General features: G+C 37.1%; 1 protein-coding gene across 3 annotated transcripts in view; it reads left to right on the top strand.

Annotated features, from left to right (window-relative positions):
• Nucleotides 1-23,343, top strand: part of MEIS1 (Meis homeobox 1) — a 138,745-nt gene that overhangs the window by 107,029 nt on the left and 8,373 nt on the right. For all 3 annotated transcript variants that reach the window (XM_011945285.1, XM_011945286.1, XM_011945287.1), the window contains one exon: nt 6,868-6,944. In XM_011945285.1, the coding sequence (XP_011800675.1) occupies nt 6,868-6,944 (77 nt within the window). The remainder of the gene's footprint in view (nt 1-6,867; nt 6,945-23,343) is intronic.

Here is a 23,343-nt window from a genome sequence, read left to right as displayed (position 1 = left end):
TATTTCTGTAACATATGTGTAGCTAACGAAGAATATATCTAAAACATTGTTATTTTATAAATTTGTAAGCAACTTTTAAAACAATTCCAAATACAAAAGACTATGCAGTTCCTTAATATAAGTATCTGTCTTCTTTGTTTAGTGTTTTTGTTTTCTATTTAATTGATATTTAGAAGAAATTAAAAGATCAGATAAGTGAGGCAGGCAGGGCATTTTAGTATTGGCCTCTTATAATTGACTATAAAACAATGTTCTTACTACTGTGTATCATAAATATAGTCTCATTAGTACAAAAAACAAAGATTGTTATGAAACATTATCCAGTGTTCTACTTTTCCTTCCACACCTATGTCATTTTCATGTGCTGAGGTCACGTTTATAGATTCCTACCTGACACCTCCACTGGCAACTTTTTTTAACTGCTGTTGGATATACAGAAATCAGAGAGATTGTCCGCAGAACGACTCGACTGGGCCCCAGAAAAAACAAATGCTAAACAAAAAATGGAGCCCATTTAGTCTCAGCAACTAGGCAATCTAGGAGTGTTGGTGGAGAATGAAGAAAGCAGGTGGAAATCCTGTGACTCTACTGATGATGCTCCAAACGTTTCTGGCTTCTTAGCCAGTCCCAACACCACCCTTCCTTCTTTTGATTCCAGCATGTGCGAGGATGCAGGACTCAACTGCTATGCATTCAGGCTATGTTCTGCGACTGCACGGTGCACTGCTTTTGTAATGCAAATAGGAGGCACAAAGTGTCTCTTTGATAATGTGCAGTCAGAAGACAAAAAAGCATTCACTGAAACAGTAAAACTAATTCATAAAGCTGAAAGACAATAGGGAAGCATTATGGATTTTTTTAAAGGAAAAAAGTATCCTAGATCAATGTAATTGTCACAGTGTAAGCTATTCACAGTCAATGCATAAGGGGAAAATGGCTGCAAGTTTATTTAAAGTGGGATAAGTTTTTATAGGCAAAAAACCATTATGTTAAACAAATATAAATACATTTGGTTAACAACTTTCTGCTTAGTCTCTTAGAAGTCAACTATATAGCTGGTTATTTTCATTTAGATCCACAGTATTCCCTTAGTGACAAAAACTCAGTAGAAGTTTTGAAAGAGCACAGAGATCTAATAGTTAAAAACCATATGGTAGATTTTTTTTGTCTTTAAAGGGAGTATCTCCCCATCACATACCAGAGTTTAGCTCAAGGTCAACTTATATTAATGCATTAAACTTAGCTGTGGAGGAGGCAAAGGGCTGGAGGAAAAAGGATAAAAGAAGTTCCGAAATTGTTCTTCCAACATATTCAGCCAAGCAACAGAACATTGACTTGATAAGGCTTATATTGGACAGTTGCCATAATTCCTCCTGTTAGATCAGCTCCTCCGGTACCTATTCCCATACCTTTTAAAGTATAGCATGTAACATTTTGCTTGAAAATTGCTTCTACCTCTATTGCTTTGTTATAGCCGTTTTGCAGTTTCAGTATAGAGGCAGTTCTGTGTCACAAGAAATTACTAATCAGAGGCTTGAGAAGGGGCAGTGTAGCCTTCCATTATCTCACCAGCAACCTCTGTACAGGATTATTTTCAAATTTTCTGCTGCCATTACAAAGTGCTGTTAGAGTGGCCAAGGTGGTGAGGGAGGGGATGTTATTGAAACTTGGTTACCAGGGTAGATAAGATAAACTTCATCACTCTCTTGGCATCCACATTTGTAGCCAAGGGTGGAAATTTTGATGAAAGAAGTACATTTGTTCAAAGATATTGTTAAGACGTAAGGCTGGGTATTTTCTAACTGCATTCTACAGAGTCTCTCTCTTCCCCATTGATGCTCATCCGAAATACTCTGCTTGATTGTTTCAATAAACACACTTTCTCTCAATGTATTATAAACTTGTAAATACCAGATAACCAACTTAAAACCCCCTTCCAGTCCCAGTCTCAAGAAATAACACTGGAATTGTGCAGACATAACTTTCTTGAGAAAGTCGCCATTTTCTGTCACTTTCTAGCCTTTGCGTCTGGTAAAATGACAGCTCAGACTTAACTTTTACATAAGCTATTTTTAGATTTTTCTCAGACATCCTTTAACTGTTTCTTTTTTACAGGATCCTACCCTAGGGATCATTTTATTCTTTGATTGGGTCATTAAGCAATCACTCTATACTGGTTCATTATTGGAAGTCACTGCAAGATCCAGAAACACATGAAGAGTGGCAAGCAGTTTATATTTCAGCAAGAGATTTATGCTAGAAAGGAGAAGTCAAGGTGTTGACAATTGAAATAAGGATGATCATTTCATGAGTTATTCCCTTTAGCTGGGGTTCCACTGTCCACAAGCCACTTAGTTTCCCTTTGAGGTCAGCATCTCTTCTCTCTGCAGCCAAACCAGCGTAATACACGTGTGCAGGTTTAATGCTGGAAGGGAGGGGCCAGCTTTACCCATACATAATCACTGTTTTATGGCTTTCACTCATTCCTGAGGTGTTAATGCAGATCAAATGGGAAACACTCCAGAAAGAACCCTTGCAGCTACTGCATTGCCTAGCTCTCCCCTCTCAATCGTTAATTCTTATTGTAAGATCTAAAGGTAATTTTGTTTGCTCTTTTAATGTGTTGCAGTTCTCCCAGTGGCCCTTGCATATCCTTTCTCAAATTCCCATCTTGATCAATTGTTTGCAAATAATTAAGCTTTTAAGAGATAATAGCATAAGGCTAATGTACACAACAAAGGCGAGGTCTCCCTCACTGTCTATGGGACTGTGGTCAAATTTGCTTTGATATCCCGAAGTGATTAGGTTGATTGGTATATCTGGGAAGTGCCATCCGTCTTTCCTTTACAAGAGCCTACTGATCTTTCTTAAACCGTGTCCTTGAGATGCAATAACAGCAAAGGTGTTCGGGAGAATGGCAAGGAGTGACATAGACCTTTAGTTGCAAGGGTTTGGAATGAATTTCCCATTTTCTCCCTAAAAATGGCACTTCTCAGAGATTACTGTTTATCTCTTTTGCAAAATGATGTCTGCCTTTGCTCATTGCATGGCCTCACTAGCCCTGTGGGTAGAAGGCAACAGGGCTTTGAATGTTTTTTTCAGCAGCCATGCCTGTGGCATGCTGGGTTTTTGTCAAGTCTTTTTTTTTTTAAGTGTACGAAAGAATAACTCATACTGTCCACAAAAAGCTTATTTAGTAAAGATGCATAGGATATAAGATATTGAAATGTGTTGGGTTTCAGTTTAAAAGCCTACTTCTTTGTGAATTTTTGGCTGGCTAAGGATTAGCTACATGAAGTCACGGCTTTCATGTGATTCTAGCAATTATAGACTTTTTTCAGGGAATTGAAAGTTTGTGGGACACTAAAGCCAAGAACTATGAGAAAAAGAAAAACATTCAGTTGACCTGCCATAGACAAGGGTTTAGGAATTTTGTTGATACCTTTTTCTCCTCTTAACAATGGCCAGATTATTGTGACATTTAATTTGTCCAATCTCATTCATTTCTATTAAAAAAAATTTATATCCCAAACAACTGAAAATTTCTTAGTGGAGACAGAGTGCTGTGCCTCCATAGCTTGAGGCTGCCTAGGAATTATGCTGCACGAAATTAGACACAGTTTGTTCCAATTACTTAAAATCAGATCACATGAAAAGTGACAGAGGAATAAAAGGGTAGAACTTTCTAATTTCATGATATTTAAATTATAAAATCAGAAACTACATGATTTGAAGAAACAACTGAAATTTGCACTGAAATTTTGAGAGCCATATTACTACCCTTTGAAGCTTTAGTAATCCGGGTAATGGTAATGATTCAAAGAGAATTTTTCTGACACCGCTTGCATAAATAAAATGTGAATTCCATTTGCTTTGTAAGAATGTTTATAAAACTTGCTCACAAACAGGCATGCAAAAGTACTCTTGAAAATACAGGAAAATAAATTACTGTGATAATTTTCAATTTTCAAAGTAACTAAAGATAAATGGTATAAATAATAATTTTTATCCAGTTCTGGTCACAATATTAAGACACAACTAAGAAGACAGGGTAAAAAGTTTTGCCATCTGGCTATACTAAAGAGGGACTGTTGACATATTTATTAATTCTATTAAAAATCCCTGAAAGTGATTTCTGTAAGACCTGGACAACTGTCAGCAAATATATTTTACAGAAAATGTTATAGATTGGAAGTTGCTTGTGTACTTCAGTGTACAACTTTATATGGCACATAGTGCCAATGGTGGGATGCTAATATTTGCGTATTTCAAAATTGAGCTTGTCTTCTGGCATTGCAATACTGTAAGAACTGCTAGCCTGGGTAATCTTTAACCTCAATAGATCTTAGAACTCTGGATGACAAAATTGAGGATAAGAAAAGTTGTCTGTAGTTCAAAGTCCCATAGTTAATGAGTGGCAGCATCATTTATACAGTCTGATAGAGTCACTTATATTATGTACAATTCTTCAACTAGTATAGGCATAGAACTACTGCATATCAAGCTATAATTCAGCATTCTATCCGTGGGATAAGAAATTCATTTGGTTTGTACTGTGTGCCAAACCTTTGTACAGTGGGAGTTATGTTTTAAACCTTAAGGTAATGGATTGCTTCGAGCTCAGTAGCCAGTTGTGAGACTTTGGTTGCAATGGCTGGCATTCTGTTGAGTAACACCAATGTCACTCATGATCTTAGCCTATTATGAGGTTTGTATACCTGTACTTGAAGAAAGTGGACCGACATCACTTTTGTGAATGAAGCAACAAAAGTAGTGTCATGGATCTTAAATTGAATTGCTTCTGCTTTATGATACGTTTTGATGTTGCCTCTGAGTGGAGAGTGTCTTTCATGGCATGCTACAGCCATTCCTTTGTTCCACAAATATTTAGTGATTTTCTGTTATGTCCCAGTTTGGACTTTGAGTAAGGATAGAGAGAAAGCAAGGCAATGGGTTTAGTAGCATTGGTAGATGAGTGGGAAAAGACACACCAACAAGGAAATAAATAATTAAAGCAGGTGCTTCAGAGAGAGATGCTTGCTATTAGGGAAATAAGAAAAAGATGAATGTGAGCGTGATAAGGCGGGGTGCTGGGCAGTGGGGAGGGTAAAGCTGAACATTTGAGCTGAGAGCTGAAAGTGACATTGGAATAAGAACCCGAGTGATGGGAAAAGCTGATGATGTTAGGAAAACAGAAAGAAGGATGGTGTGGCTGCGTAGAGGAGTAGGAAGTGGGTGAGAAGAAGGTGTCAAAATCTGAGAGGTGGGCAGGGCTGGATGGTGGCAGGCCTTGCAGGCCATGGTAACCAGCCTGAAGGTTATTTCACAGGAGACATGAATGAGGATTATGAAAGGCATCTGCTACATCCTTTGGTCATGGTGAGGCTTAGGCACTGGAAGGGAAGCAGGAAATATCACTGACTTAGGTCTGCCTCTGGCCATCTCTTCCCCTGGCCAGTTTCCTCACCTGTAAAACAGAATGGATGATAGATTCCATTTATGTTACTCAAAGGGATATAATGGGGATTAATTACCATCCTGTCTGTAATATACTTGGAGCTCTTTAGAGAAAGGCACTATATTCCATGAAAGCAAAGCCTTATTCTAATTGTGTATGTATTGATTAAATGACAATCATAGACAATGCTTATGGGAAAAATTGTGATCTCTCTGCTGTTCACAAACAAATCCCCTGTGTATAGAGCATATTTAAACTTACATATAAGAGTACTGACGTGGTCATTAACAAGCCTTTTTAGCATCTAATCAGACATTATTAATTAAATTAAAAGCTACGTTAATTAGCATTCAATAGACCAGAATTTAGTTTCAATGGCACAGATAGTTAAATTAAGGGTTGGGGGTGCCCTTTTCCATTCATATGAGGGTTTCCATTCAATAGAGGGTTGACTCTCAGAAGAATTTTATCTTGGGATCATTTATTGAGATGTGGTGTTTCAAGCAAGCTAATGTCTCTATAGATGGAAACCACATCCTCAGCTCCTCCCCTAAGCTTTAGAAATATGTATTTCAAATTTAGATGTATTTGATTAGTGAACAGAAAGCATTTGTGCCAAAACTAATTTCAGTAGAATTCCAAACGTTCTTACAGGAAGGTATGAATTTCACTTTATTATCTAATCCTATAATACTTTTATCTACTCTGACTCTTGAGGAACATAGCTGGGCTTGTTCTTAGCATGCAAAATATGCTGGTCTTTGACCTTATATTGGCCTGTGTTCAGAATCTCAGCATGTGTTGACATTCAGATATGGAAACCAACATTGGCAAATTTTTTTTTTTTTTTTTTTTTGCTGAAGACTTAAAATGAATTGTGTGTGTGTGTGTGTGTGTGTGTGTGTGTGTGTATTTAATAACACCCACTTTAGTTTTGAGATTTGCATCTGGCAATATGGTGTTTTAGAGGGAGAATGTCACTATGGGGACCTCAGCTGAGATTGTTGGTCTGCATGGGTCAACTTTAGAAATTTATGGTTCAATGAATATATTAAATCAGGGCAGTTTACTTTTAGATGGTAACGAATGGCTTGTCCTTATTTTAATCCCATAAAATACAGTGAAGATCATACTAAACTTTCTGTGTTTGCAACAAATAAACCTGTTAAAGGATAAACTCAGTATCAAGGTTCTGCAAGTATCCTAAGTAGCTATTTATACACTTCACTAATCTTTGTAATTGGCTTGTCTTTTACTGCCATTAATTAGATGATGTAGTATTCCATTAATAAGAGTGACACACCTCAGCATTTTTACCTTTAATTATAGACTTCATGAGACACTTAGGCTATTGACAAAATGGCCTAAATATTGCCTGATGCACGCATATCTTTCTAATTCTTTTTCAGCACCCGTACCCTTCTGAAGAACAGAAAAAGCAGTTGGCACAAGACACAGGACTCACCATCCTTCAAGTGAACAATTGGTAAGTAATTTGGCTTTGCGTTTACACACAATCTGTTTCCCCCTCTGGCAACCTGCAGCTCATGTTTTGCATTAAGAAGACACACCCAGTTGCCACTGCTCTCCCTGGTGGCTTGTTGATCCAAAAGTGAAAACAAACTGTTGACTGATATGTGAGAACATTTGCTAGTACGGGAAATAAAACATTGTATTGCCTTCTATCTCCTTTATAAGTTGACAATTTTATGCATAGTATAAGTATGTGTGTAATTCATATTCACTATGGCTCTGTCAATGTATCGCTCTCTATGGCTTTTTTCCCCTCCTTCAGGGTAATCGATAGAGTCGTATCATCCTACTTTCTACAAAACAAGAAAACCCACCATCACATATCAGTCAGGTTTAAATTCACTGAATAACTAAATTCAGTCAGATTTTGTTAGGGCTATGCATTCAAGGATAGTCTCTCCTTTACTGTTATCTCCGGAATACTGAAAGGAAGAAATTATTTATGTTTCTCTTTGAGGCTATTTCAAACCTGAGGCATCTCAGGACTGTGCAATACTGTTTCTAAACAAAGTGTAAATTCCTGATTTGGGGCAAAGCTGAGATTATGTACAAAGTGCCAGCCAACAATATTCTGACTCAGTGTACAGCAGTGTGGCAATGAGACTTTGAGAAAGTATGATTTATTACCCTTCGTGAATGTGCTGAAAGCCAGGTTTCATATAATCACCCAGGGCTAGTGTCATATTTGAAGGGTATCGAAATCCAATAGCCTCCAAAAGTAAGTGTATCTAATTAATTGTCCTAATATTTTTAGATTAGTGTTTATGATGGGGAAACCTTATCCTCTTTGAAGTAAAATCCAGAAAAGGCCCAAAGCCTGGGCTGGGGAAGGGGAGAACTAGGAATGCCAGTTTGCAGAGAGAAGTATTTCTTTCTATTCAATAAGTGTCAAAGATTAATATTACAGAATCTCTGATTACATGGCCTAATCCATTTTGGTGAATAAATTTGTTCTTGATGTCTATAGCACCTACATTAACAGACCCTTCTCTGTTAGAGAGCCTGGGAGCCTTTGGGAGAGATTTCAGATATATTAAACCCCATTACAGAAAATGTAATTTCTGTCAGTATAATCCCATGTATTCTTCAATTTAGTATTTTAGAGATAACAAGCTACTTACAATATATTTGCCTTTGGAGGATTAATTTACAAAGTGCACTATCTGCAAGACACAGACCGACTCACATAAGCATTGCTTGTAAGGGTTATCAATTTCTATGACCTTACTGCAGCCTTGAGAGATCAATTTTTGCAGCCCTTTTCATCAGTGGATGGTAAACCAAGCAAAGGCATACTACATCTAAATGTGTTACTAGGAGTTGTGTGGCTGCTGAGGTTTTTTGTTTACCTATTTCTACCTGCTACTGTGTCTTAATTTTCAAGGCTCTTAATACTACATATTGGAACTTTCAAATGGTTCTGGACGACATTATAGGGGAGACCATCAATTTTGCGCACACATCTAAATCCATATATCTGTATTTTAAAACTTAAAGCTGATGTTGGGACAGCTTTAATACAATGGAGGCTGCACAAATGTCCACGTTTCCCTGGGAAGTGTTCCTTTTGCGGGCAAAGGAGTAGCAGGATAAACTCTCTAGTTAAGAAATGAAAAGTGCTATCATTCAGGGCATCTATCCTGTGAGCCATTTCTCTTCCTCTGCAGGGTTGCTAGCAAACTCCACTCATAAACACAGTTACTGGAGAACAAATCCCAATACAAGTTGCTTACTATGGGTGGACAGCCTTATTATGGGATATTTCCTGTGAATGCAGGAAGAGGAAGGCATTCTTGTGACTTCAAGCAATATATATATATATATATATATACACACACACCGTTTTCTAGATTCTATACACAATCTCTGCCAGAGAGCAATCTTCCTAATCAATGATCATAATTCGACTTTCTCAGTTTTGTAACCAGAAGGGAGAGAAAGGATGTTTAAAAAGTTTTAATTCACACTCTAAAATAATTTTAAATTATATGCAGACTTTACCCTAAATTTGACACTGCTATTCAATTCTGCACAGGTAAATAACTTAAAAATAGCTTTTACCTAGTTATTTGGGACAAAAACACAATTCTGTGCTCAACTATCATTTTGTGCAGTGTGTGGGTTCTCTCTACTTGTATATATATGGAGTTAGAAGTAGCTTTTCTTGCACCTCAGTGCTTTGCATTTTGCAATTGTTTCAACATTTAACAACTTTGCTCTAGAAAATGTCCCTCAAGTAACCAAAAGTTGTAAGAGAGATTGTTTTTCTTCATTTTGACAAATAATGACAATACCATGTTTGATTTGAATTTTTAATGGTTTATTAATTTTTATGGAAACCTCTTCCTGTTTGTTTTGTTTTGAGACTGAGTCCTGCTCTGTTGCCTGGGCTGGAGTGCAGTGGCGTGAACGTGGCTCACTGCAACCTCCAACTCCTAGCTCCAGTGATCCTCCTGACTCAGTCTCCCCAGTAGCTGGGAATACAGGCATATGCCACCATGCCCGGTTAATTTTTTTTTCTTTTGTATAGGCAGGGGTTTTGCTATGTTGCCCAGGCTGGTCTCTAATTCTGGGGCTCAAGAGTTCCACCCACTTTAGCCTTCCAAAGTGCTGGGGTTACAGGCGTGAGCTACTGCACCCAGCTTATAAACATTTTTATAAAAAATGTTTTTTATCTTATCTATACTGAGTATCAGTACATAGCAGGAAAGTTATTTCCTACTAAAAGTAATGGTTTTGAAAATGTCATCATTAGTATTTCTGCATTTCCCTTTCACTTATTTAAACATCTGTGTCTTCCTTCTTGGATTTCTTAAAACTTGTTAACACACATGTACATTTTTGTATGAACTATGAGTCACTGTTGAAATGCAATTCAATAAAATGCTGAAGGGCAGGTTGAGTGTAGATCAGTCATAATTATTGGCAGCAACATAATGTATCAAAATATATAATATGTAAGTGAAAAATATAAACTCATGTCTAGTTGTTAGAGTGTCATAGAAACCCTGGCTGATGCAGTTTTAAGTTAGGCTTTGACTGAAAAATAGACAAGAAGTTTGCTACATTTTAATGGTTCTCTCACTTCATCACTGAACTAATTTTACATTTCTCTAATTGACATAGTAATATATACTACCTGCCTCAGGTGGCTAAGGCTAAAGCACATGGGATTTGAGGGGAGAAAGGCAAAAGAGAGAACTTAAAAGTAAAACAATAAGACTGATTTGATTAATTAAGAGAAAATCTGGACAAAAGAAAGTCTTGTTATAACTCTTATTTTGATCCAATTGTCAGAATAAAAATGGAGAGAAAGAATCTTAAAACAGTTGGCATAAGTACTTACAGCATGTGGGCCCTAGGATGGAATGTGAAATTTATTAGATGTGACATTGTAGGCTAAGTCTATGCCAATAAATTTTTTGAGAATTGAGGCAATTATGTAAATAATTTGAGTAAAATATGTTTACATAAATTATCTAAATAGTTGATGTAACTGCTTGTTTTTTAAAAAATCAACAACCTCCATAACTAGTTGCCTAAATATTTCAATCTAGTATGTTGTGGTAGACTTAGATTTAAAAGTGTAATCGTTTTTGAAACATAATATGCACCATAGATTTATGTATTCTTCCTTCTTTGGTTCCTTGCTCCCAATTATAATTGTATCCAAAAATGATAAATAGCAGCATCAGGGGCTTTTGCCCTTTTGCTTTTTTATTGTTGTTGTGGTTGTAACAAATACTTGTGTTATATCAGCAGTGCAAACATTATCAATATGCTAAATGTTTTAGTAATTTAAGTAGAATCATCTTAAATTTTGAGATTAGATGGTTATTTAAACCTTTAAGTGTTTAAGTAGAAATTTACAGAAAACACACATACACACACACAGTCAATACTTGGTTGATTTTCTCCTGAATAGACCAACTTAATTTTTTTATATTGAAAATGTGAGTGTAGAATGGTCAGATAAAAATTCCCTTATACATGATCACACCAATGTTGCAGACCTGGGAATTCCCTGTGATGAAAATTTATCTCTTGTGATTGTGTTGTACTTACTGGAGGACGCAGTCACCTCCTGCCTCAGCAGAGTTTTGGCCTAGGGTGTATTGAATACATTTTACAGTTTCTTTGTTAACTACTCCTCATCCAAACACTTTCCCATTAAGGCCTGATATTAAATGATTATCCCTTTATGCTCTGAGAAGGCAATATGGGTTTTAGGTGCAAAATATATAGTGTATGTGAAATACAGTATTTATATAGAGAGAAAAATTATTCTCCGTCAAGAGGGTATATAAAATTCCAGGTTGCATCCTAGCAGCCAAGATGACACTGTTCAGAACTATCGTACTCTACATTTCTTAGATTTAGTGCTCATACCAGATTTTCCTAGTTACTTCATTTATTGCTTTCAAAGCTGCAAAGCATTCAGGCATCACTTCCCATTTATTACTAGTGAGAAAAAAAGTGTGTTATCCTTAGAGATTTATGCCACTGGCAAGTAAAAATGTAAACTTATTTTTTAAAAATAAGATCTCCTTTATTATAATAAACAGATTCAACTGTTAAAGGTCAAGTTTCTTTCTGAGTTATGGTAATAATGTAGCAAATACTTTTACAAATAATCAAAGATTCTATAAATATAGGTACCTGTTTAGATGTAAATGTGAAAACATTCACAAATTATCCTTTCAACTTCTGTGATCTAAAAATCAATAGGGGTCATAGGGTTTCATAGAACTGTTCTGCTTTTTCTTCCAACATAATTTAATAATACATTTTACAGATGTTGTTTGAATCTTAGACACAGATTGTTTTGTCAATAAAGCTAAACAGAGGCATGACACAAAAGCAAGGAAAACAGATGTAAAAAAAGAAAAAAACAGTGCACGATGCAAGCAGCTCTGGGTCACTTGTTTGCTATTCAACTACAAAATTAAAGTGCGGGCTGTTTGGTGATTTTCCTTGCGTCTGAACCACCTAGGGATGGAACAGCTTCACACATAGAAAGTAATTGTATTAAGCAGGTGGTTTAACTTTTTCCCTTGAGAATTGAAGTGTAACCTACATTTAAAGTAGACTTCCTAACTGATCAATGGAGTAACAGGTGCGGTATATTAAAAAGAAGAAGGAGAAATACAAATGGAAGAACTCCCCAGAATATTTCAGAATGGGTTGTTGTTCTTCAAGCCTCGGTTAATTGCTATGCTTTTCACCTTCAGTGTCAATTCTAATAATATTACCTTTACAGATGCTTACTCTGGGCTTAGATTATAGCAATCAGTAATACTCACTAGATAAAATACTGTCTAGTTGCTCATAAGAAAATATTGAAATCAGTCAAAAAATGTTTAGCTTGCATATTGCCTGAGACAGAGCTGGCGGGGTGCCAGACAGGCAGGGTATTATTAGGAAAGCTGAGCAAATAGCTTTCAGGGAAAAGAGCTGTGAATTTAGAAACCTTCAGGTATTGTCATGTCAGAGAGTCTTAAGAGTTCAACATAGACACTGCTTTTTTTTTTTTTTTCCTGCAGATTTAAAAAATTTCCAACAAACAATCTTCTTTGAAAATGACTCTGCAGTCTGTTAAATATACTTTGTTGTAAGTTTTACACCATAAGTTTACTCAGAGCTTTTCCCCACTGCGTAAAATCACATCGTTAATACTGTTAAAGATGAAAGCTTCTTATGAAAGGGTACACTTTGAACTACTGTGCTGGCTGGAAAAACCCTGCCCCTTCCACCATGGGGCCCTAAGTCTAGGTGAGAAAAGAAATGAAGGTCTAGGATGTAGGAAGGGTGGATTTGAAAGTCCAAATACGGTTTTGTGTAACCACTGTTTCTCCTCCAGCCAGCATTCAAAGGAAGTTGCAGAGCTTCTCAGGACAAGACACTAGCTGGAAGCTGCGATCTGGCTGGTACAACCTGAGGAAATGTGTCAGGACCCTGTAGGGTTGGGGTTCAAGTGAGGCTCAGAGCTGAGTGAGTTGGGAGACTTGATTTACCCAGCAGGGACCCAATATTTATGATCTGAATATTTATGATTCATTTCAAGGCAATGAAACCAGTGGCATGGTGGTTGACTTTGAACATGGTATGCAGGTCAGCACAACTTTTGTTGCAAATCCTAATTAAGCCAGTCTTCTTGTTTTCAGTGTGTCTGAAAGTATCTGGTCAGAGAAATGCAAACAACAGGCTGTGCCTCAGGCAGCCTGAAGGAGCAGGACTTGACTGCCATTTCCCTGGAGAGAGCATAGGGATGAGGGGCTACGGTCAAGGGGGAAGAGCTTGGCTACGCCTTATCCACAGGTGGCTAAGGTGTAAGCCTCATGACAACTTCAAATTTACACAGGGCAAGTATGGGAAGGGGAAATGCAGGGACAGGTCGCTGCAATCAAAACATTTCATCCCTCATCCCTACTCCTTGGATGTAGGTGACAGTGTCTTCTGGTTTAAGATGGACAAGTAGGACTAATTAGTCAGGACTCAAAGAACTCTTTTAGCTGTAATATTCTAGACTATATAATAATGTGAATCAAAGAGAAGTAAAGTGCGTGCTCTGAAGCTCTCATTCCAGCTTTACCCTAGGAGTGGGGAAGAAAGAAAAACACTTTGATAAAGAGACAGAGAGATTAATTAAAAAGTTGTAGTTGTAACTTTTCCTCATCCGAAATAAGCAAATCAAACACTGTAAAATAAAAACTAGACAAAATTAAACATTATCACAAGACATGAAAAAGATGTGTGCTGTCATTTTAGGGTTCATAATAAAGATAAATCAGCTGTTTTTAGCAGAGTGCTATGAGTCTATGAAGGGCATGACAGATAATAGGCTCGAAATTTCTGAAGTTATTGTACAGGAAAATTTGTTTTTTCCTCAGGCATTCAATCTTTTTCTCCAGTAATTTTGAACATGACAAACTTTTTAGTGGATGCATTAATAATCTATAAGTAATGGGTTGTCAGGTGTCAGTTAGATAAGATTAAAAGACTGTTTAAGCATTATCAATTTGCTTCTTTGCAAGAGTTTTATAGGTCAGGAGAAATAACTTTTTGAATTGTGGTTGTGTGTACGTATTCTCTCTCTCTCTCTGTCTCTCTCTCTCTCCCCGCCGCCCCCCCCCCCGCCCTTTCATTTGGCTCCACTCCAAGTATATGTGGAAGAACTGTATTACATTACATAAATCCTGTATGTAAGAGCAGATTTGAAACTCACGGTGTGAATCAAGGGGACAAATGTCTCAGCTGTCTTCTGTAAATGTATTTTAGTTTTTAAAATGTTACTCTTTATCTTCTCAAAGGAAGCTCTGTAAGGGGAAACAGACTTGGCTAAGAGGGGCATTGAAGCTTTAGACATTAGTAGTTTCCTAGCAAGTCAGGTTTAGGTCTATTCTTGTCAAATCTGTCTTAAGTGTGTTTACATATAGTTTGCCTTTCTGGTATTTTCTGCTTGCACAGACCTGATCTCCACCTATTTTGTGTCAACAGTTGCTGAGGCTGGTGTTGGGTGATTAACCGTTAAGCACGGAAGCGCAGTACCCAGAGAGACCCTCTCTCTCCTCTCACTTACATCATCATCTTGCTTCAGGCTGTGCCTACAGAAAACAAACAGCATTTTTGAGTGGTTAAAAAGTCAGCCTGAAATATTAAAAAATGGGGCAAATGTTGCCTCCTGGTTGAATAGAACAGTTTTCTTGAAAAATGGAGTGGAGCCAGGGGCTCGGGGGAAGGAAGTGTTTCCGAGGGCAAACGTTGGTCTCAGATCCGGTCTGCATTGCTCCAGTGTGTGAATGCCGAGGAGCTTTCTGTAGACGCCGAGGGTTATGTTCTGCTTCGTTTTTGATTTGCAAGGGGAAAGAGGACATTAAAAAGACAAAAACAAAAACAAAAACCCTCCAACAACGTGGATGCCTGTAACTTTGGCAAATATAGGGCTGTCCTGTTTAATGCCCTCATAATCATCAATATTTTCCTGTCTATTTTATTTCCATTTTTACAATGCTCTTAGCCTGACCCCTTAATATGGAAAATAATTAACTCTATCATGCCCCTGATGCCTGAACAATAACAAATAAACAAAAAATATTAATCTGTTCTGACATCTTTGAGAGGTCTCTTTTCCTTTTTACCCTCTTGACTAACCAATGCCTCACAAGATTAGATCCTATGGTTGAAGAAGGGAAAAAGTATTTCCTTTTTCAAACACATTAACTCTTCTAGGTCTGGGGGAGATGATTGGAGTTTCATGTAACTTAGCTCAAAAATAAATGTCCTGCCCTTGGTGAGATCTGACTTAATATTGATAAAGTCACTTTTTTTTTTCAAAAACAGTATGTTGCCTATGGATGGAAGTTAATGCACCATATAATTATACACACGCACACACACACATACATGTGCATGTAAGTTTTCAGTATATTTACTCTAGGATGCTAACTAAATCAAATGCAAACCAGTAGTCTTGAAGTTTGTTGTCTGGTTGAAGGGTTTTGTTGGCCTATATCACTAGGACATCTGCCATGGTTGACTTTATTTGTTCCCTAGTTTGGGTCACAGTTCAGATATACTTGGAAAGGGCCAGGGAGGGGGTTGGGGGATGTTGTAAAAGCTTTTGGAAAGAATTGAACACGTACAAAAAGATGTAGGATCTCAGCCCCCTGGCTGAACACCTGACAATACTGTTTACAGAAAGGAAAGTATAGTAGGTTATGGCAGAGATTTCTATCATCAGGACTTTGGGTGGGGTGGGAGGGGGTGCAGAGAGTGGGGAGGGGACGCGTAAGAAGCGTGTCACAATCATTTTGAGTGAATATAGTATTACAAAAGCATATCAAAAATTAAATGTTGTTTTTAGTCATGCTATTTCTTTTGAAATTGCAAATAACAAAGGAATATAAGATTTTTGGTGTGTCAAAAGGGAACATGGATTACAATTTTAGAAAGCCTGTGCTACAGAACCATAGAGTAAAAATCCTGGGAGGGAGAGAATTTATGCATCATATGACAGATGAGGCTCAGGGCTAATTAGAGGCAGGGCTAGGACTGATTCCTAGTCCAGTGCTTCTTCCAATCCACTGGATTGTATTTATTTTTAACAGCTGTATTGAGATATAATTCATAAACCATACAATTCACCCATTTAATTCAATCATTTTTAGTATGTTCACAGAGTTGTGTAACCATCCCCATAGTAAATTTGAAAACATTTTTACCACCTTAAAATGAAGCCTTGTACCCTTTAGCTATTATCCCTCTTTATACTTCCATCTCTCTCTCCAACAACTCCTGGCAACCACTAATCTACTTTCTGTCTCTATATTTGCCTGTTCTAGACATTTCAGTAATGTGATCATGGAATATGTGGTTTTTTGTGACTGGCTTTTTTCGGTAAGCATAATGTTTGCAAGGTTCATCCATGTTGTAGCATGTATTATCAGTACTTCATTCTCTTTCATGGCTGAGCAATGTTCCATTGTATGGATATAAGGTATCTTTTTTTACCTATTTATCAGTGGATGGGCATTTGATATTCATCTCTTGCCATTATAAGCATTCATATGCAAGTTTTGGTACCATTATGTATTTTTGAGAAGGACAGTATCACAACCAACACCTGTCTTAGGTTTGTATAATTTGCAAAGCACTTTTCATTTGATCATCCCAATTTCAGCACCTAAATACTGCTAAGATCTCAGAGCCAGTGAGTGGCAGTTTTCCCACTTCGTTCTCATATTCTTCTCGCTACTCACTGCTCTGACTTTCCCTGCCACTGGGTAGTGTTTTGACTGTGATAATTATGAATGATGTTCAAAGAAAAGGATAGTTGGCTGGGTGCGGTGGCCCATGCCTGTAATCCCAGCACTTTGGGAGGTCGAGGCAGGCGGATCACCTGAGGTCGGGAGATCGAGACCAGCCTGATGAACATGGAAAAACCCCGTCTCTACTAGAAATACAAAATTAGCTGGGAGTGGTGGTGCACGCCTGTAATCCCAGCTACTCAGGAGGCTGAGGCAGGAGAATCGCTTGAACGTATAAGGCAGAGGTTGCTGTGAGCCAAGATTGCGCCATTGCACTCCAGCATGGGCAACAAGAGCAAAACTCCATCTCAAAAAAAAAAAAAAAAAAAAAAAGTCACACTGAAATCCAGCAACTCAGCAGTAAAATTCACAAAAGTTCACAAATGACTTAGATGACCATAAGCATTTTCAAAGATTTGACAAATTCCAAGATGTCATTTTGCTAATGTTATTGTCTTTATTTGAGAGATTGTTTTCCTTTAAGTGTGTTTCCATTTGTATTTTCAAGATCTACAGGTTACATATTGACATATATTATTACATAGAGCTTAGGTTTCAAGCTTTACTCATTAAAGCAGAAGTCACAGTGAACATTCCAAGGAATAGATGCAAGCCTCCATTCAAGTCAAATCATCTTCATTGTGCCATTCTGTAGCCTAATTTTGTAACCAGACGGAACTAGAAATCAAGCTAAATTTTGAGATATCCTCTCTTGACATGAGCAGAGACTCCAGGTCTAGAGGTTTATGGTTGCTGAAGACTTGGAGAGCTGAGGCAACTACAGGCAAGATCCTAGAGAAAGGAAGGAGCTCAAAGGTACTCCAATATGGAGCTAAGATTCTTTAATACCTGATTAGGGCCAGGCACAGTGGTTTATGCCTGTAATCCCAGCACTTTGGGAGGCTGAGGCGGGCAGATCACCTGAGGTCAGGAGTTCGAGACCAGGCTGGCTAACATGGTGAAACCCTGTCTCTACTAAAAATATAAAAATTAGCTGGGCGTGTTGGCGGCTGCCTATAATCTCCGCTACTAGGGAGGCTGAGGCAGGAGAATCACTTGAACCCAGGAGGCAGAGGTTGCAGTGAGCTGAGACTGAACCACTCTGTACTTCAGCCTGGGTGACAGAGAGAGAGAGACTCTCTCAAAGACAAACAAACAGACAAATAAACAAAAAAACGTGATGTATACGGCGGCTGGTCACCATTCTAACACAACGGGGTTTTAAATTATTTGGGGGAAACTTTCTTTGGAAAATAAAGCATATTTGATCATTAAGGCGACCATGCATCCCACTTGCCTGGGAGGCTCATGGTTTATGCCTATTGCCCAGTGTAATTATTAACAGTGCCTCTTCACTCTCAAACGTGTCCCAGTTTAGTTGACAAATTATCTGCTTATCCTATTTATAATGGAGATTGGCAGAAAACTAGAATTTGCTTTAAATAGATACATTTATTCAGTAATGTGTAAGGGATGTTTTGTTAAATTCAATTTTATTGACTTTTTGTGACTATGGAAAAATTGGAATTTAAATGAAAAATGGTTCACCTATTAAACTAAAGAAAGACACTTCTGTTCTTTGAAGATATTATTATACCTATTTTAGCTTTTTCATTGGTAGAAGAAGTTTTGTTATATCATCCTAGATCTTCTTCTACATTGTGCTAATAATCATTGTAAATCTATATTCTAAACCATGATTTTTTTTCTAGCTCCATAAGGTTATACAAACTCAAATTTGGCAAATTGTCTGTTACATGTAAGTTAATATTTCATATTTATTTAAATGTAAACATAAACCCTGTCTCACTCTGTTGCTCAGGCCAGAGTGCAGTGGCATGATGGTCATGATTCACTGTAGCCTCCACCTCCCTGACTCAAGCAATCTTTCCGCTTCAGCTTCCCTGGTAGCTGGGACTACAGGTGTGCACCACCAGGCCCAGATAATTCTTGTTTTTTTTTTTTTTTTTGTAGAGACAGGGTTTTACCATGTTGCCCACAGTGATCTTATACTCCAGGCTCAAATGATCCTCCTGCCTCGGCCTCCCAAAGTGCTGGGATTATAGGCGTGAGACACCGCTCCCTGCCATCACTATTTTTTTTTTTTTAGAATAAAGAAGTCGTTTCAAAATTTGCTTTCAAGGAAAATTTTCTGTAATACATACCAAGTGATGAATTATTTGAAAATTATTTTAGTGCCTAAGTCCAAAATAATACATGAGTTTTGTTATTACTTTGCATCATCATTGTCAACTAGTGATTGATTCATTTCACAAGCTGGTTTAAAGAGAATTTTGGTGACCGGGTGCAGTGTCTCATGTCCGGCACTTTGGGAGGCCGAGGAGGTTGGATGGCTTGAGCTCAGGAGTTCAAGATGAGCCTGGGCAATATAGTGAAACCTTATCTCTACAAAAAAATACAAAACGAAACAAAACGACAAAAACTCGCCAGGCATGGTGGTGCATCACTGTAGTCCTCAGGAGGCTAATGTGGGAGGATCACTTGAGCCAGGGAGGTGGAGGTTGCTAAGCTGTGATAACACCACTACACTCCAGCCTGGGCAACAGACCAGACAGAGTGAGACTTTGTCTCCAAAAAACAAAAAGAAAGAAAAGAAAAGAAAAGAAAATTGTATATGTAATTAGCTTCCTCAACTGGGGTAGACAATTTCAGTTATTTCTAGAGTAATCTGGCAAATACTCCCAACACTGTTAGAGAAGGAAAACTTTTCATGTGGCTGATTGATGGACTTCTTGTGATTTGAGCAAATTTCAATATTAGTTTATCGGGTGGGTAGAGAGGAGAGGTGCTCCCTTTTCCCCTCCTGTCTATTCTCCTCCTGCCGCTGTTCTCCACCTCCCCAACCCCCAGACACACAGATGATGTATTGTACTCTTGGAACTGTTAGATCCTGGAGGAGGTTAAGAAACTAGAAAAAGATGCCAAAAACATGATTTCATAAGGTTTGACTTGAGAATGAGTCAATTTTCTTGAATGTCTTAAAATCATGTTTCATGAAATTTTATTTCACAAAGAAAAGGGAGTGTAGAAGGCTTGGACCCTGAAGACCAACAGTTATGGATCATTAAATCCAATAAGTAAATGTGAATCTAAAATAAAGAATCGCAATAAAAAAATTTCTGAGAGATTTTTTGTTGTTGTTGTTTAAAAGAACAGAGAGTTCTTTGGGAGATAACTAGAACTCTTTCCCTGAGGGTTTGTTTATAAAACATGCCTTAAAAGTTATTAAGGGATACTGACTTAAAAAAAAATAGTAGATCTGATTTTATTTAAATGACTATGATATAGATGAAAGAAATGTTATGGTGAGGAAATTCCTGGAATAGAAAAATAACAAAATGTCGGGATTTGACAACTACCTTCCAATGATACATTTTATATTCGAAGATTTTTCATGAGGTTTAAATTCTAAAATTTGAAAGTATTTATAGAAATCACAAAAATGAATTATATATCAATTATCATCTGTGCATGTTTATTTTCTATTGAATAAAGAGTAGTATATGCAGAAATCTTATACTTAAGAATTCACAGTGTTAATTTTTATTACTAAGTTTGTATAGAGATATTCCTAACTACAGCTAAATATTAATAAAAGATTATTATAATCAGCACTTCCTTGAAGGGATAGTATAGGTATAGAAGGCATTGCCACTAATCGATCTAACTAATTAATGAAATCTTTTCTTAATAGTTGATTAGCTTCTTAGGTACATGAAGATGTTGTAAAATGGTATTTCTCTGTGTCTAGTTAGGAACCTTCTGAAGTAATTCTATGTCCACCACTATCCTGCTGACAATTCATTTAGGCCTAGTTGGCAAGAAACACTATGGGGGTGAAGCAGAGGCATGTCGTTGTTTGGAAGCAACACCATTGTGATTTTCTGTGGTTTACTAAGTTGGCTGTGGCATGCTAACGTAACCAAATGTGGGCTTCCTTTAATCATCAGGGAGTAAGTGGAGTGGTAAACACTGAGGAATAGAACTATTTGAGTAAAGGTGAAAATGCCATTTCTGAAAGTGAGCAAGTAATTTTTTTTTTTTTTTTAACTTTTATCAGTATTACAGAGAGCCATACAAGGGAGGAAAAGGGCAAAGGTATGTGGAAAATGTTGCCTGTGAAACTGGGAAACTACTTTGTGTTTTGGCTCCTAACAGATGCCCAATGTGATCTCCTCACCTCCTGGTTCTCACACAGGGAAACTAAACTTAGCAATTCGGTTTTGGGGGAAGAGACCAGGAAAAAGAGTGGAGGATAAACTAAAGGACAAAGGTCAGTTTCAAAAAGCTGTTCTGCCAGATCTTGCTCAGAAAACTATTCAGGTATCCAAAGACTGAGAATAAAAGGAGATAGATGAAATTAGTCCAATGAAAAAAAAAAAAGCTTAATGATAAATAAACATCTGGGGACAAAAAGAAAGAACAAAGCAAAACTTCCTGTATTTCTTTTTTAAACATGAGTCACAGTCACTTCCCATTCTCCTTGTTAGATTCCTATAAAAAATTCAAAATAAAATTCAGTTTTTAGATGATCCAGGTCTCAGATTTTTGGAGATTTTGCTCCCCTGCCAACTTTTCTCTTTCGCTTTTTAGGACTTGAGTCTTAAACAACTAAGTAAAAAAGAAATATATTTCTATATGGACATGAAATAAAGCTGTAGGGTAAACCCATTGTCTTCCTTTCCTTTGTAGAGTTTTCTGTTTTGAGACTGGCAATAGTTTGGTCAGAAGAAGAAATTCTAACTCATGATTCTATGAAAAAAAAAGGGAAATATAAAGATTCTTCTCCTAATTCAGTCTTCCACCACCTGCAGAGAGTCCTGTTCTTAAAAAGTACTTCACAAAAGAAGACTGTGTTTTCAAAACAAACTAGATTTTAAGAAACCTTATGTTCGAATGTAAAGGAAAAAGCAAACGAGACATTTTCTAACCTTAAAGCATACTAAAAGGTTTACTTTTTCAAGAATCCCAATGTATGGCAAATTTGAATTCTATTTCATTAAACCAAGGTGTGTAACTATCTATTGTAATGAGTGAGCAAAACTGTCATGTGACTGTGTACTCCTGACATTCCACATCTGAGTTTTAAGGGCTATATAATATTAGGACCTCAATTGTAAAATTGCAAAAGCTTCCTCTTACGTCTTTAAACTAACATACTTTGTAAAGGAGATCTTATCAGTATGGAAAATTCTAAGATTGTGTGTATTTCATAGATATGTATTTGTATTTTATCTCAAACCATTTTGTGGCTGTTGGAGAATGTATTTTTTATGGTATATTCAAACCAGAATTTTGTCATTCTCTTTTGTATTTCTCTTCCAAAACACTATTTCTTCTATGTTGAATCTCTAATAAATATTTATGTGCTCATACATAAATGTAGATATATATTTGAACACGCAGACACACACACACACACACACACGTAGGCTTAAGATAACTATTTTACTTGTGCCTCTTAAAATTACAGGATTTTAAAATGGCAATATGTTCATTTAAGTTCACATCATATGTACAGTTCTTTTTTTGGTTTAGTGTTTACAGTATTCTTGATAATTTAGACTCTTCCACAATGAAAAGTAAAGCGTTCTGTCACAAAAGCAGGGAGGATGAGACACAAGGTCAAAGGGCATTTTAGAAACAAACAGCTGGACCAGTTTATTTAAACAGATAGAGGGATGGGGGAACTGACCTCAGTTTGACTTATAGTGGGAGGAGCAAGAATGTCATTTTATTACTTTGCCCAGAAGGAAAATGTTTTTGTATCTGAATTCACCCTGAAGCCATCTAAACATGGCTCTGCTGTGTGTAGCATAATTCCAAAGAGAACGTATAAAGTAGTCTGGGATAATGATAAAATACACTAAAGGGAATCAAGTGTGGAGACAGTTTAAGATTGAAAAGGTGATGTTGTTTTAAAAAATAAAATATTTTGCTATTTACTTAGTTTTTTTCACATAGATGTCCATCATGACCCCAAATAATAAGTTGTTCATGTAATTGTAGTAATTGTAATTCAGTAACCTTCTGAGAGATTACTACATCCTATGTGTACTAATGATATTTCATTATATTGAATTTTTTAAAGTAAACGTTTCACAAGAAGTTGCAGGTAGACCTACTAATGTGGTCAAACGGCTCAGAAAAGGTGATTAGGTTTTCTCAGGTTTTCAGTGTTTTTGTTTATGTTTTGTTTTTTAATTAAAGGTTTCCCCCTTTGATATCTACATATTCTAGGGGTAGCTTACATCTGTGTTCTTAATAACAACAAATAGTTCTTGCCACCAAAAAAGAAGCAAATAACATCTAGTACCTGTGGGCAGTTGGCTAAGAGGCTGTGGTATTTTTTGTGTGTATTTGCTTTCTACCTGGGGATCAGAGCAGGCCCGGAATAAATGTCCTTGGTGTTGTCCACTGCAAGGCTTCAGGAGGACATAGACAAAGATCAGCCTACAAAGCAGAGAGCAGAGAGCAGAGAGTGACCCAGGTATTGAATGGACTCAAGATCCTAGTAGGACTCAC

Source organism: Colobus angolensis, unplaced genomic scaffold (genome assembly GCF_000951035.1).
Source record: "Colobus angolensis palliatus isolate OR3802 unplaced genomic scaffold, Cang.pa_1.0 Scaffold24, whole genome shotgun sequence".
Classification (NCBI taxonomy): domain Eukaryota; kingdom Metazoa; phylum Chordata; class Mammalia; order Primates; family Cercopithecidae; genus Colobus; species Colobus angolensis.
The sequence above is the reverse complement of the archived record's forward strand: the minus strand, read 5'-3'. Positions and strand labels throughout refer to the sequence as shown.